Source organism: Haemorhous mexicanus, chromosome 5 (assembly GCF_027477595.1).
Source record: "Haemorhous mexicanus isolate bHaeMex1 chromosome 5, bHaeMex1.pri, whole genome shotgun sequence".
In the NCBI taxonomy this organism is placed as follows: domain Eukaryota; kingdom Metazoa; phylum Chordata; class Aves; order Passeriformes; family Fringillidae; genus Haemorhous; species Haemorhous mexicanus.
Genome location: NC_082345.1, coordinates 22,426,478 through 22,442,694, shown reverse-complemented (window position 1 = coordinate 22,442,694; position 16,217 = coordinate 22,426,478). Strand labels below are relative to the sequence as shown.

General features: G+C 36.6%; 1 protein-coding gene across 5 annotated transcripts in view; it reads right to left on the bottom strand.

Moving 5' to 3' along the window:
- Nucleotides 1-16,217, bottom strand: part of WASHC4 (WASH complex subunit 4) — a 39,282-nt gene that overhangs the window by 3,091 nt on the left and 19,974 nt on the right. For 4 of the 5 annotated variants that reach the window (XM_059846224.1, XM_059846223.1, XM_059846226.1 and 1 more), the window contains 17 exons: nucleotides 15,477-15,584; nucleotides 13,957-14,103; nucleotides 13,776-13,855; nucleotides 12,780-12,885; nucleotides 11,939-12,055; nucleotides 10,733-10,901; nucleotides 10,451-10,605; nucleotides 8,892-8,966; nucleotides 7,942-8,046; nucleotides 6,455-6,589; nucleotides 5,626-5,734; nucleotides 4,841-4,907; nucleotides 4,037-4,123; nucleotides 3,390-3,537; nucleotides 3,134-3,230; nucleotides 2,463-2,659; nucleotides 1,385-1,484 (listed from right to left, as the gene is read on the bottom strand). In XM_059846224.1, the coding sequence (XP_059702207.1) occupies nucleotides 1,385-1,484; nucleotides 2,463-2,659; nucleotides 3,134-3,230; nucleotides 3,390-3,537; nucleotides 4,037-4,123; nucleotides 4,841-4,907; nucleotides 5,626-5,734; nucleotides 6,455-6,589; nucleotides 7,942-8,046; nucleotides 8,892-8,966; nucleotides 10,451-10,605; nucleotides 10,733-10,901; nucleotides 11,939-12,055; nucleotides 12,780-12,885; nucleotides 13,776-13,855; nucleotides 13,957-14,103; nucleotides 15,477-15,584 (2,002 nt within the window). The remainder of the gene's footprint in view (nucleotides 1-1,384; nucleotides 1,485-2,462; nucleotides 2,660-3,133; nucleotides 3,231-3,389; nucleotides 3,538-4,036; nucleotides 4,124-4,840; nucleotides 4,908-5,625; nucleotides 5,735-6,454; nucleotides 6,590-7,941; nucleotides 8,047-8,891; nucleotides 8,967-10,450; nucleotides 10,606-10,732; nucleotides 10,902-11,938; nucleotides 12,056-12,779; nucleotides 12,886-13,775; nucleotides 13,856-13,956; nucleotides 14,104-15,476; nucleotides 15,585-16,217) is intronic. The other variant, XM_059846227.1, reaches the window with a different exon arrangement.

The window sequence follows — 16,217 nt, the reverse complement described above, 5'->3', positions numbered from 1 at the left end:
CTATTTGAAACAAAACCCCTCAAATTCTAGCATATATATATATATATATATATATATATATATATATATGATGCTGATGTCACAGGAACACCTCATGCAGTATTTCTCAGCATATGCAACCTGACCTTGTAGCACAAGGCCCTATGAATAAACTTATACTTGGGGTGAAAGGTTCTTCAATCAGCAGTACTTGTCTAAAAATTACATATACAATGCTCACACATTTTTCAGAGTCCAAGTCCAAAGATCATTGTTGAGGGCATAGATATTATTACCGTGTTCAAAACTTTCCACTCTGGTATGCATTTCCAGCTTTTCTCCCTGTAAAACACATTGCCTGGGGAACTGAACAGGTACCACAACAGAGAATATTTAACCTAAAATATAATTAGCTGATGTTCTCCAGAATGGTCTCCTACAAACTCCAGAGCAGCATGTCTATTCTTCCCGCAATGCTTGGAGTTCTTTGAATTTGTTTGGGTTTTTTTCTTGCACTGAATATTTATCTGAGCAACTTCACTGAATATGATCAAATATAAATTAATGCTAGAAGAATTTTTCTTTACAAACTGTTTTTCTAGTGCAGAAGAAAACTAATCTTTTTCTCCAGTGACTGTAATCTCACAGGGCACTTGTGCCTTTGTCAGAAGTACAGTGGAGAATTATTTACCAATTCAGTTTTTAATATACTACTGTTCCCTGAGTTTCAAAGTAACTTGTGACCGAACTGCATTTCTGTATCTTAATCCTTCGGAGCATTCTCATTTCTTTGGAAAGAATTTTCCCCAAGAGAATCTTTCAGAATTCATGAGGGAGAATAAACAACCAGGAATAGAAATGCAAAATACCAGTGTTACCTAGTCAAGACACTACACCACAAATTAAGATCTTACCCTTTGAATATAGAATTCAATGGGAGAACAAGCATATCAAACATCTGAGTATCCACAGTAACTGCATCATCTGCTATGTAAGTTGAAAGCCACTTCAACTTACAACAGGTGAAAACCACTTTATTTAACACCACCTAAGGCTGTCATTGTAAACACTGGTAACTGAAGAGGTAAGTATGATGCTGAAGTTACTGAATTTAATATTACTGTAAGTATGCAATTCTCCCTGTCCCAGGCTTTCTTTGTCGGTTGGGTCTTCTGTGGTGTTGCCTTTTTTTTTCCCCACACCTCAGAAGCCCAGCTTGAAATTCACCTATTCCAAAGAAGGACTTCTTGAGCTGTTCTTGCTGAGTCTAAATCACCCATGACCACATAAACCTCTCTCTGGAATACTCAATCAACCTATGAGCAAGAAAGCAGCTATAAAAAAAACCTTTATTAAGGCACACAATCTCATTAGCCAAAATGGTATACATATAGGATTCACTCACCTTCTTTTTCTTTCTTTTCCTGACTTTCTTCTGCTGCAGTTTTATCTGCTCTGAAAAAAATTCTTGCACTACTCAGTGAGAAATATAGGAGTTCAAATTCCTAAGGGAAAAGAAAGAGGAGCATCAGTGTGCCACAAATATGTAGACAAATATCAATGGGATTTTTCATGAGCATCTTAGGCTCCTAGATTTCAGTATCTAAATCACTTAAATGCTCTTGAAAATCTTCCTCCTTTCATTCCTTATTCACACGCATTTTACAAAGCAAATGTCAAATTACATTACAGGGCAACCTAAGCAAAGCAGCATCACTGCAATAAATCTGCCCTGATCTGAGGCTGAAAATGAGGCTTGTAGCAGCAGTGAGATCAGAGCAACTTGCCCATGGAAAGTCATGCAGCCAATAGTTTAAACTACCACAAGCCTGATCAGTGTCCGAACAAGGTTCAGTGATGTCTCTTTTTAAGAGGACCAAACAGTGCACACTCCTTGGAACCATGAGGGCATACAGGGCCTTATCTATTCCAACAAGACTTTACAGAATGTAATCATGGACTGAAAAAATAGCTATTGACAGATTTGTCTCACAGGCTTCTCCAATCAAGAGAGAGAAAGCACCACACCACAGATGAAACCTGAGCTGCCGTGCTCCAAAATTCAAATGCGCCTTTCCTCTATTTGATAGCTAATGCATCAATCAATTTAGCAGCTCAGAATTAACACATAGGCAACTCTGAGGGTTCACAGTGTTAAGTGCAATACTTGTTATAAGAAGTTTAACCAAAAGATATTCTCTACTATTTAGGCACTTATGGTTTAGTTGCATTAGATTTCAAATTCCATGGGACAAAGAATTCCAATGAAACAGGTCTTCAAATATCACAAAAAACAATTATATTGCCTTCAGGTCATACACCAAGTCTTTATGCTCCTTTTGCACTGTTGCTGTAGTCAGTGCTCAGGATTTTGCTCTCAATGTGCTCCATCAGAACAGTTACATGACTTGTGATAAGTAAGTGCTGAACCCAATACAGAACAGAAATTGTTACCAGAACACGTAACCAGGCCTGTGCTGTACCTGTAAACAAACTTCCAGTCGCTTGTGGGTAAGGTTCATAGTCTGTAGTAGTTTTTCATCTTGATTAGTGGACTGCACATTCTGTTGCTTAGCTACTGCTCTTATTTCCTTCACGTACTTCTCTCTAACAGACTGGAACCAGTGCAGAGAATCAAACTCCTGGTACTGATCCAAAAGCTTCAGAATGTAAGCCACACCTAGTCATTAACAAACCATGAACTGAAGTCAACATGCAATTAGCAAAACATTTTGTGAATGTCTTCAATGGATGAGCCTAAGTTAATAATTCAATGCAAATATAATTTAAATTGTTATCAACTTACAATTAATCTATTAAGAAAAATCACAATAAAGAACAAGCTTAAATTTTTTTTTAAAACATCACTTCTCCAAATACTTGCATTCCTTCTCATCTGGATGAGAACAACAAGCTTGGAAAGAAATTTGAAAGCACCAATATATGTTAAAACTGTCTGCTCCCATACACACCTATTCCATGTTTAGGAAATTCTGAACACAACCATAACCCTCAAATCCATTGTGCTGAAGCAAGATAAATCCAAATAAATGATGGGATTTTTAATTATGGGAACAAAGTATAAACAAAACTTTTTCTGCAAATGTCCATTATGTTGGCTTACCCAAAGGTTAATGAGAGTGCTGAAACTTACCCATGGCAAACCCATCATCAGTGAAAGCTGCTCCACTTTTGTTCTTCTTATTTAACTTCTCCTTGCAACTGATTGAATGCTCCACAAAATTGAGGGTCTGAAAGAATGAAAGTCTGTCTTGGAATCACAAAGAAACTCACAAATGTCACAAAGCACTGTCATACATGCTACTACAGTCTAATACAAAACACTTAAACACAGCCCTGATCTGACAAGACCTTTTTGAAGCAAGCCCCAGTGCAATGCAGACACTCACCAGGGGTGGAACAATGATGTAGAAGTTCCGCAAGTGCATATTCTTCGTGCTGCGGAACTCGGGGGCAAACACATCCACCAGCATTTTGAAGTACTCTGTTCCCTCTGCAAAGTTCCGGGTCAGGTCACTGAGGACAGAGTCCAGCTGCCTGCAAGGGATGAGCAATGAGTTACCTGGTTCTGCTGAAAATCCCTTTGCTTACCCACCCTCTTGGGATAACAACCTTCTTTCGCCCTTTGCCAACGTCCACAATCCAGGATCTGGGAGAGCAACCTCCCTCTAGACCCCATTTGAATAGTGGGTTTTGATTTCATTGTCTCAAAAAAAGGCCTATGAATAGAACACTTGCATCTAAGACCCTGAAAATTTTAAAAGCAGAGCTCAGGCACACAGGGAGGAAAGCTTGTTAGCTTTTGAACAAGGATTTCTTCACGAAATCAGGTTCTAGGTCTATTACTATCAATGCTGCTTCATATTTTCAAAACAACTGCTTCTATTTGCTTTGCTTTGAAACAAATATTTTTGCATAAAGGCAGCAGAACTTTTAACATATACACACACAAATAACTAATAGCTGCATTTAGAAACATAAAATGACAATTTTCTCATCCCACCCCGGCCCCAGACTCCAAATGATGTTAGTGTACCTTGCTGCTTTTTGTGTTTCTTCTGAGAGTCCTTCTTCTTTCACCAGCTCTTCAAAGTTAACAATATCTTCTAGATCAGGAACAAACCTGAAAATTTACTGTTAGGATTATGCTCAACTGTCTGCGTTCATTGAAGTATTTACCCTAATTTATTTAATTTACTTAATTTAATCTTCTGGGCTTGAACTACTTAGTTCAAGTTATGCCATATCTGTCACACATTCTCATCCAGGCATTATTAACCTCATTTCTAAATACAGACATATCATTAGTTGTACTTCTGGTTTTACTGGGCTATCATCTTCTCTCTCTAGCACTGGACACACTTGGTAACTCTATGTTTGCTGCTATTTGCAAGAAAACCAACTATTCCTTATTATGTAAAAGTTACTATGTTTTAATGTTTCATAAACATAAACAAAATCTGTACAGAAAAAGGTATAAAGTGAATGTGTTTTCCAAGTTCCTCAAGGTCTGTATTATTTTTCCTTAATGGATCCTTGAAATTATTTAACATCAAAAATTGCTGGCTTATGGACTAATGTCTTACTAATGTTTACATTCTATTAACTCTTTTGCCATGTTTTTGCATAGAAATTGTTTTATTTTTTAGTGATTTATATCCATGACTGTGCAGTGCTGAATCCCAGCACTGTCTTCAATAATTACACTTAAATCAAAGCATATAAATGGAGCTTTTCAAAATTGATGGGGAATAGGTAGGGGCATAAGGAATATCAGCAAGAATAGAGAGCAAGGGGAAGAGAAGGAGCTAAGAGAAAAATGAGAAACTTGTAGATATACCTAATGGCACTACTGCAGCAGTGAAGTCCACCAGATCTTATCATTCGTACATAACCCAAAGCGTTGCCTTAAAATCAAGAAAATACAAGGAAGCAATTTATAATTACTTAAACACACACAAACTCTGCATAGCTCCTACAGGCTCTGAAATGTAAATTAAAGTTGCCATGTAGTTCTGGCACAGAACTTGGCTTTCAAAGCTAAGTTAAAGAAGTTAAACTGCACCCTGCTATCAAAAGTCTATGTAGAGAAATAAAACAAAAATGCATCACCAAGCAAGGTTTTGTTCACTTTGGTACAAACTTTTTCCACTGGGCTCATTAAACACTTGTAAATTCAGATCAGTTCTGCACATTTACAGCATCAGTGGCTGAAAAATTTATTGTCACATTGTGAATCACTCGAGGATACTTCAGCTATTGTCACATTGTGAATCACTCAAGGATATATGGCCCATTTTAAAAATACACGAACTAAGCACTTAGAGGTTTTTACTAGGAAATACACTCGATATGGGTAGAAGTCAGTTCCATAACAAAGAAAGGAACTTTTGAAAAGGGAACAGGAATCTATGCAAGCTATACCTGTATTTTAGATTAAGACATGTAAAGGCCATTTCTGTGTAATTAGGTGAGAGCTTGTACTTAGCATGGGCTACAAGTGAACTACTTTCCATCTGACTGGAAATAAATCTAGCTTTAGCCTCAGCTAAAAGGTCAGTTACTAGGTGATGAAGATCTCTTCCATTTAATAACATTTATAACATGTTAGATAGCATTTCATACCAATTTGGCTTATGAGTTGTCTGAACTGGTCAAGATAGCTCTGGCCATCTGGAGTTATTCCAAGTTTTCTGATACCACGGTTGAATTTATCTGCTCTTTCAAAGGGATACTAGAAAAAAAAAAGTAAATTATTTGTAATAACTACCTGCCCTTAGAAAAAAAACCACTTTGCATTACATCAACAAAATTCTATTTGAAATGTAGCTCTATGTCACATTTACAGCTTTGTTTTTTATAAATTATAGACCTGCTTGTCTGTATTAGTTCCCAAGAGTCATTTTACTAAGCCACTTCTGCTAGTTGAGAAGTTAGTTTTACTGTGAAAAAGAAAGTATTCCTAAAACAAATAAGCACTTGACATGTAAAGAAGCTAGCAGTCTATTTTACTAAATGCATTGTCTCTCCTATTTTTAAGACAATTTTCTAGGATGGAAAACCAGATCCTCATTCCTAAATCCTGACATACTGGAATGAGTGCTACATGACCACATCATTTTGGATTCCATTCAAGTAAGCTTATTATTCAAAACTGAAAACTGTTATGCATGAGTTGAACAAGAAGTTTAGAACCTCCAACAGACTACAACTCCATCAAATCATCCTTAAGTCACTGAGAGAATGATTTTAGCCAACTCTCTATTTGCATAGCAGACAGAACGAAACAAAGCCCTCCTGAATACAGACATTGGTAACACTGCATTTTGCCAGGAGAAAAGCTGTCTCTCTGTCTGGGAATACACATTTACATAATAGCAGTGTTATGGTTTGGTCACATGAAAGTAGCGTTTCTTTTTGAAAATTACTCTCGAGCCTTCAAAAATTACTATACCTTGTGATCATTTTGATCCTTGACTTCCCTGAAGAACCTTATGTCTTTGATAAGTCTGGATTTGATATGTTCATCATACATGAACTGGCTAAAAATGTAAAACTTTTTCCTCAAGAACTGGTAAGTGAAATTTACCTAGAAGGCAAAAAGAAAAAAAACAGTCAAATGGAGAAAGTTAACAAAGTAACAAAGACATCTAACACCCTGTTTTCACCACATGCCTGAGTAACTTCTAATGAAAGCTCTCAACTCACTTTAATTTCACTGTTTTAAAAGAATAAGGAAAAATTAATAAACATTCTCCTGGAAGGCCTACTCTCTTTCAGGAAAGGACCAAGCAACAAGATCAGTATTTCAATTGATCACCTGCCCTACACAGCTATTAGTTCATCTGGAATATCCTATAACTGTCCTTTTGAAGCAGTACACAGATCAAGCGGAAACAGGCAGACATTATCAACTTCCTCAGTCTGTCGAATCTGCATAACCTCCTGACACAACTTTTTTACTTCCTCAAAAAGTTTTCTAAAGTACTTTCTCATCTCAATACTTCTCATGTCTTCAGAAACAACTCAACTCACCATCAAAAGTGAATAAATCACCAAAAAATAATGTGTGTAGCAGCATTTTTTGAGACAGTCCCCACTGTCCCACTCTCAGAAGAAAAGTGAAAGAAATCATCAAAACTTTTAGTAATTTCCACTTCTGAAATAATGACTTGATAGTGGGTTCAATATTTCAGCAAATTCCTTTTCTTTTTTTTTTTTTCCCTTTTTCTGATAGAGCCAGAAGAATAGAAAAAAGGAAACAGCAACAAGGTAGAACTTAAGCAGCAGACTGGAAAGCACTGACCTGAAAACACCTTTGTCACTGTATCCAAACTTGAGAATCCCAATGATAAATTCCTGCTGTAGCAGACACAATGCACCTCTTTGCACTAACCTTGCAAAGAGGCAAATACCTTTGGCTGGTTAAAATGGCCACCTACACCTCAGACATCATTACAAGCTTTGTAATAGGAACTCATTTTTCCAACAAGTGATCAGAGGTCTGTAGCTTTATTTTGCAAATTGAAAAGCTGGTATTTCTTAAGCATAACAATTACAAGAAGAACTTAAAAAAATCAACATTGCATTTTTTCAAGATTTGCTTTAACTGCAGCAAAAGTATCTCTCTATTAAGTGTCAATAAGAAGAAAACCAGGGCATACTGTCCAGAACAGTCCAACCAGAACATTTATTTCTCCTTTGATGTGGTTTTAGATCTCTTTCTTAACATTTAGGTAACTGGAATTGAGAACACTCTCAAAATATTGTGATATTGATTTGTACCACATATAAGAACTCATTTGTTTTATTAATTCATGCAGAACATTAGCACTACATTAATAAAACTGCATAACCAAATAAACTATTAGGAGATGCAAGGAGGAGGTTTTTTGTACAAATCACAAACAACCCAACAGCAGCAGTGCAAAAGATACTTACTGTTGTGTTCATGATTCCTGTTCCATGAGTTCGAATTGAGTTAGCAATGTGTCGGATATTGATGGTGTTCAAGTGTTTGTTATTACTTGTTCTTTCAATGAAGATCTGGGAGGCAGGGAGGGAAAATAAAGTTAAGTACCCAAAATTGGTACTGTGATAAATTATTGACTTAAATAGCCCACATCCTGAGAGCAGGTGATAACTGGTTATTAGGGAAAGAACCAAGAAAATCCAGCACGGATACAATGAACTTTATCTAGTGAATTCTTCCAATTTCTACACAGCAGTGATTCAACAATTCTAAGGCAGATGTTGCACTAAAGACTCCCATATTTGAGACTATATCCCACATTAAGTAGTCTAAATTCTTTTGGAACCTGTTTGCACTTTTAACCCCACATATACCACAGCAATGAGTTCCACTACTGAATTATAAGCTATGAAAAAAAGTACTTCTTTTCTTTCAGGAAGCCATTCATTTTTGTAATGGGCCCCTCATTCTCACATTGTGAGAAACCCCAAAGGTTTGTTCCCTGTTGATGTTCGCCATGTCATTCAAAGGTTTGTTCCCTGTTGATGTTCTCCATGTCATTCACCGCTTCATCTCTCCAATAACCCATTTTCAGATACACATTTTTCAAGCTCAAAAATCACAACATACTTAGTATGTTCTTATAGAGCAGCCAATTATCCTTGCTGCCTTCTAGCTTCCCTGGAAAATTGACATGCAGTGATCCTACTGGCAAAACATTTCTAAAATATGCTACACAACATTCTCCAAGGCCAAGCCACAGCATCCCCCAAGATGTTTTTCTAGAGCACCAATACTATTTTATAGCCTCTCACTATGCATGTTCAGCCTGGGCTTTCCTTACATGTACTCCACTCTGCATTCCTCAGTCCCTTCAAATTGGAGCCAAAGGGCAGGAAAAGTGTGGGATATACCTTACCTGATTATTCAGATTGTAGAGGTAGCGGGATACAAAAACATGAATATTTCTCATGATTTCCAAAACATCCAGACCCTGAAACAATATTATTTATTGAGAGTTACTATGATAAGACTTCTCAAGAACTCCTGACACACCTAACCACTAAAGGTGCAGAAATATTAATTATGCAGTTATTTGAAAGTAGTAGAAAGCAGTGTTTTCTTTGCAAAATGAAGAACCTCTTAACAATTTTTTTTGCTGTCTATAAGATAATGCTTAGAGAAGAAAAAAGCAGCTCAGCCCATGTTTTAACATTTTCAGTCCTGCCTGTTTTTTTCCAGCTTTCCCTGAAAGTAAGGAATTCTCCAGCCTATTCCACAAGGCATAATTAAACAATAAAAAAATAGAAAATCGAGATCCATCTGTTTTCATATTCTAAAATATAGAATCTTGCCTTAGAGATTCCTACAGACATATAGATGAAATGCAGAGAAATAAGCAACAAGCTAATTTTCAATACTGTTGACCCAACCTGTATAAAAGACTGAGGTTTGCTATTTACAGTATAAATTTTAAAATTGTTGACACTATTTCCCCTAAGGAGTCCCTTAATTATCATTGTGCCTAGAGATGATGCTATTTAATTTATATACCCTATTTCCAGTTGTGCCAGGGATTTCATCAGGCTTTTGAGGCTGGGGGGTTATGAAGTGTGAGGTGTCTTTGTGAAATTGTTTAATTCTTTGTAACAATGTGCTGATCCAATATGGGCAAGAGAAAAACAAAGCTGGAAACAGAAACTGATCTACAGCACTACTGTGCCAAAAAACCAGCTGAAGTTCTTAGTTCTATGGACTCTTTCAACTTAGGAAGACACACCCATCATGAATATTAGAAAAAAAGGGGCTGTATTTCTAATAGCCTTCACCAATGTGTTAACCCAAATGAGGTAACACAGCAAACTACCAATAATATCCAAGATATTAAAACTCCCGAAGAAAAGTCTCCAGAACTATGCAATCTGTAGACCTGTAACAGTGAATATCTTCACCATTAACTTGATGACTCTACAACTTTACTTTGAATGTCACCATGTTTAGCAGCTTTTAGGAGGCTCTAAGTCACTCTCCTAAAATCCAATTCACAGGTGTCCCAAAGTCCTCCATCTCCAGCCTGTGAAATAGTTTATCTTGATGATCTCTAAGCAGAATCCGCTGAAAAGCTAGCAATAAACCAGGGAGAAAGACCCGCCACTCAAAGGTCATTCCAGACTTGTAACAGTTGTCTTAACAGCTTGCCAAACTGCTGTCACTGAATTTTCAAGAAAACAGTCTCTGGATTTGCATACTCAATTCATTTCATTATGTTAAAAAAATGAACAATTCAAGCCCAACATAACATAAACGATAATCAATGTGATCTCCAAAGGCAGATAAAGATCCTGCCTCACAATTCAACCAGAAATTAAAGGTCACTTTTCCAAACAGTTCTCTGCTCTTGGATCCTTTCATTTCAGTGACTCAGTTCTATGACAGTGGAATGGTTTAAATTCTATTCCTGCTCTGTGGGCACTGTACCTGCTCCAGAGTCTGGCTGGGAAGGTGAGCCTCAGTCATACTTAAACCATAGCGCTGGGTTGCCAAGTTTCTCATCTCGCTGTAGGTGGCCCAGTCATGAAGGGCTACGGTTGTTAAGTTGTAGAAGGTCTTGTCCAAATAATGAGTTACATAAGCTGTGAACACAAAGGATGAACTAAAATAATGCTTCCTATTTAGTTTGGAAAGTGTGGAAAGAAAATATACAAAGCCAAAGTATAAGAGATAAAAATAACAGAACCAAGCAAATATATAACTCCTCACCTTTTATGTCAATGAACCGATTGAAAAAACGTATTGGGTTCAGAAAGAAGAAGTGAGCCAGGTCCTTCATGCCAACTCTGAAGGGGTTTCTGTCATCTAGCTTCAGATGAGTGTGAACTGATAAGCGCAGGTCCTTTTCTATCTCTTTACACAATTTGTCCAGCAAGTGCTACTCAAAAAAGTAAAAAAAAAAAAAAAAACAACAAAACAAAACCAAAACCCACCAAAACACCAAACAAACACACAAACAAACCACACACAAAAAAAAGTCATGCTCCATGTCCACTTACAATGCTCTGTTAGAAGATTCAACATTTCTCTTCACAGATAAGTGTAAGACTGATTAAACTAGTGAAGAAAGCTTTGCTTTGGTAGGGCCACACAAGCCAAAGCGAATAAATACTTGGGAACCAGAAAGATATTGATTTCCTGTGTTCTTGTTCCAGTAAAAATAGCAAGAAAAAGCTACACAGCTCAGAAAACATAAGGGTTTACCTACCTAAAGCCATTTTTTACATGATTAAAACTTCCACATGCGAGTTTAACACAACTTAAGTATTCTCACTTCTCATCTTAAGGGGAACTAAGGTTAGGGCTATCTATTTAAATAGTAAGAACAAATTCAGTGAGAAAGAGTCTTGCAATAAGAAATTTGGTCTGATTTTCTGAATAATATGTAATGTTTTATCTTGATCTAGTCAACTATAAGCATATTTCAAAGGTTAAAAACTAAGACTTGAGAAATCCAAATTTGCATTTTCTTCGTCAAACCTCCTTCATAATTCTAGATAATAATTCAGTCAAGAGGCCATCTGTATTTGCAGACCCTCCAATACTAAAAGCCATGCATGGAAACTAAGAACAGTAGCATTTATTTTAGGCAATCATCCAAACAGAAACTAATCTGCCAAAAAGCATTCCTCTGTCTGCACAGTCAAATCTATAACTGAGGTTTTTGTTAATTTACATAATTTGGAGTGCAGTATTTTCATGTTCCCAGCCAACACAGATACTATTAAACATGAGTCTTAAATAACCAAAATCATCAGTCAAACCAAACACGATTCTATTTATTAAAACACTTCACACCAAAGTTCTCTGTGCTATTTTTACAGATCATATCAGATTTGCTACAATAGATGCTAATCTGAGCTAAAGATATTTCAAGCACAGTGGTGTGTTTAATTCCCAACCATAACAAATTACCTCACTGAGCACTTCCATGATTTCTTTGTCATAGCATTCCAGAAGCACCTCATAAGATTCCAAGTGTCTTGCATGCATCATAGCAGGTACACAGTCCCGTAGTGCACTAAACATATACTTATTAAAAAGCACATATTAACAGAGAGATATGTCACCAGCACCTCAAACAGTGTTCAAAGCTACCAAAAGTCAGAATCACTAGTCTTCCTGTTTTCATTAAAAACAGACATTGTAAACCCTACTGAAGTGTCCTGTACTTAATTTGAGGTATTATTTGCTACTGACTGGAATTTCCTAATTATTAGCCATTTTATCAGAAATTATTTGCACTTTATTCATTTCAGTACTGTACAACCCTAGAACAGACACTTGATTTTTATCAGGATTATCATGCCAAAGCCTGACTCGCATCTGCAGCAAGCACAAATTACTTCAACAAGGGGAGAAGAGATGAGGGGTGGAAAAAACTAAAGGACAACTATCTAACACAGAACCACTGAACACAGTGATATCTGCTTTAGAAATATGTAACCACAAAGAGGAACGAAGACTTTTAATGTTCAAGTCTAGCAGGTGCTCATTTCAAATTAGAATGAAGAGAGAAACAAAGAGACAGACACAGAGTTAGCAATAGCAACTCAAGATTTTTTAAAGAAATCTAATAGATAGATTTAGAACAAATATTGCTTTTATATCCTAAAGAATGAGAAGAAATGTCTGACTCAGTAGTAGTCAGGGATTTGTTTTCTGAGCTTTTCCTTTAAGAGCTTCAGTCTGAGGTTGTTCATCTCTTCATCTGAATCTGTCACAACAATCATTAAGTTGTAACATTATTACTTACATGTAGTCTAGCAGAATCCACTGCATTTTCATAGACATCATCTAAATAGATTGGAAAGACAGCTCGATGCCAGTATAAGAAACAACAGTCGCACTGTGTTCGAACTCTGGAATAAAAGTTTAATTGTTAGACACAGATTTGGAAGAACCCATTCTTCTAACACACTGAGTGTGTTTAAACTAAAGACAATACACTTCAAGCCAGAGTTTTACACCATTACTTTAATGTTCCAGATGCACTGACCATCAGAAGAAAGTTCTTTATTAAAGAACTTTTTTTTCCCCCCAACCCATTTATAAATAAAAGGTACTTGCTTTTGAGAAAAAGCTAACTCAGTCTCTGAAAGACTTAAATCTTACATTACAGCAAATTCCTAAATAACTTTATTTAGGAATTATTTTCTTATTACATGCAATTAATAGCGTATAGATCAAACATATATTCTAAATTTCTCCTGTAAGTCAAAGGAGAAACAGGCCTCTCCTGAAAAATTCTTGGGATAAATGCAGACAGGTTGTATCTCATGAGTGAACCACTAAAGGTATTTGTCTCTCTCCTGAAAACTGCATGGAATCCAGATATTCATCTGGCTTACAAATGGCAGGCATGATGTGACTTGAGTGTTCACAAAAACTACAGCAGCAGTAAAACATACTTCACATGTAAACTAGCAGCCCAATCTCCCAAACAGACTGGTACTAACTCAGAAATTTTGGGGTTGAGTTAGGGGGAGCACTTCAGATTATCATAAAACCAAGTCATCCAAGAAAGTCACAGAATTTCTAAACAATCAACAGTCAGGTGAAATATGACTTGCGCAAAGACAAATGAGATTCTGGCTTAACTCTGGAATTCTTTCTGTCCATTCCTGGTCTAAAAAACATGCAAAAATAATCACCACCAGCATGCAGAGACCAGATTTTGCCATTCACACAGTGAGGCTCCAGCTCCCCCAAGACACTATGTTACCTTCTATATACTGCTGTAACCGCTTACCTCTCTATAAGTTCACTGATCAAGTCCAGTTTTTTCAGAACTAATTGAAGGGGAATAAGTTCTTCATCTTTAAATGTTTTCTGTAGAAATGAAGAAAAAAAAAAAAGAGATTACAAGCTGATACTTTTTCATAAGACACTCCACCAAACAAATGAAGGGCTGGAACAATGATGGCACTCACCATCTGTGTTCCCACACTCAGTGCAAGGGAAACAATCAGTCGCCTCTGTTTTGTGCTTGGCCCATTGAGGGTGTTCTCAGCCAACACCAAAGCAGAGAGGACATCCAGGCGCTGCTCACTGTACTTTTTATCAGAAATCACCCTTTTCTTGATGACAAAAAGACACAGAAATTCAGAGAAAAGTTCCTAAGCCCAAAGGCAATAGCTTACTACTTCTTCCCAAAGATTGTGGACTTGTCATAAATTGAGTATTTCTGCAAATACGTTTTGTGAACAGAGTTAACTGAATCCAAATTCACTTACTCCGCCAATTCAGTGGTATTACCTCTCTATACTATTGGAATATGTGCAGCGTTAAGTCATACTAATGGATCCTTCTATTTACCAACATTTGCCTTTTAACATATTTTCTGATAAGTAGTCAAAATATCAAGAACTGTTCATACCAGTGTTCCTTTCAATATCCTTCAATGCAAAAGTTTTAACATATTTTTATTCTTCTATTCATTTAAAAATAATTGTAATGTAATGTACAGATATAATTTGAAAAGTTTACAAAAGATATATATATATTATATATAATATATATATAAAGTGTTTGAAGATACACAATTTTTCTTAGTGACTTTGAAGTTTGGAAACTCTTCAGTTCATGTTGCTCCTGACAGACACACACATACACATATATATATATCTATATCTATCTATATCTATCTATCTATATATATATATATATCTATATATCTGTATATAAATTTTTATAGATACAACTATTTTTTGCTTACCCTAGAAAAGATAGAGATGCCAGATACATAAATTAGAGATTACAGTAATAAATTGTAAATTCATAAATTCATTACATAAATTGAGATTACAGTCAAATAAAAAGGAAATTTCATAGCAGCACCAGTAACAATAGCATACATCCTTTGTAACTCTGCTACTGAATGTGATGAAAGAATAAAACCAATCAATAATACATCAGAACAGGCATACTAAAGTCTCATTTTCCCCTTTGACCTGAATTCTGAAATTCAAGGTTTGACAAGCAAAAGAAACTATTTTATCCCACAGTGAAACAGAGAATTTATGCCCACAGTAGGCTCCAGTAAGCCATCATGTACTGGCTATTTTGCCAAAAAGACAAAGATTTAAATAACAGCCTGTTTGCTTAGACCTCCAACAGACTGCTTTATCAATGTGCACCAAAAAAGACGTAAACAAAGGTCAGTTTGTGAAAATTCACTAGAAATAAAATCTAAAAAGAACACAAGAAGAAGATAACAAGAGATGCAGCAGCTTAGAGGAAGAGCGGAAGCATTCTTAGTCAAAAACCAGGTAACCATCTATGCTGTACAGTTTTCTAGGAAAAAGCTTGGAATGACTGGAAAGCTTATGTATCTCTGGATTATGATTACACTACACATGTAGAAAAAGTACAAAAACCACTTTAATTTAAACTTAATATTCTTAAAAATACTTAGACAGGGAGATTAATTATTAGAACTTTGATTACATACCTTGGCCACAGAGATAGAGTGAAGAGCCTGATACTGCAGATGCTGAGTGATGTGTGTCACAGAGTCTGCCACAACCATGCTTCTTCGGTAAAACATATGTTCTATTGCCTGAAGTCAATCCCAAAACACATTAGCTCATGTAGTTACCAAAACTGCTGCCTTAGGTATCTGGCTTTATGCTGTGTGACTCATCCACACTGCAAATACAGACTCTTTTAATTTTCTAATGTGCTGTTACTAGCAGTTACGATTAACCCCTAGAAACCAAGAAAATAAAACTATTCAGGAGCGTAAATATCTCAGGACTGATTTGAGTTTTGTTTTTTGGTTTGGGATTTTTTTCCAGTTCTGTTCACCACTGCTTTCCGAAGTTTTCCTGAAAAAGAGTATCTTCCTTTTGGAAAAACTACCAGAAGAAATGTGAAGTGCCACATCTGGGGAGGAACAATCTCCCATACACGAGTATATATCAGGAATCACCCAACTGGAAAGCAGCTTGGAAGGAAAGGACCTGGGGGTCCTGGTGAATAGCAGGATGAGTGCAGGGCAGCAATGTGCCCTTTTCTCAAAGAAGGCCAATGGTAGCTTTGGCTCCACTGGATAACACTTTGCTGGCAGCTCGAGGGAGGTGACCCTTTCCCCTGTTCAGTGCCGGTCAGGCCACATCTGGAATCCTGCGTCCAGTTCTGGGCTCCTCAGTACAAAAGAGACATGGACACACTGGAGAGAGTCGAGCCAAGG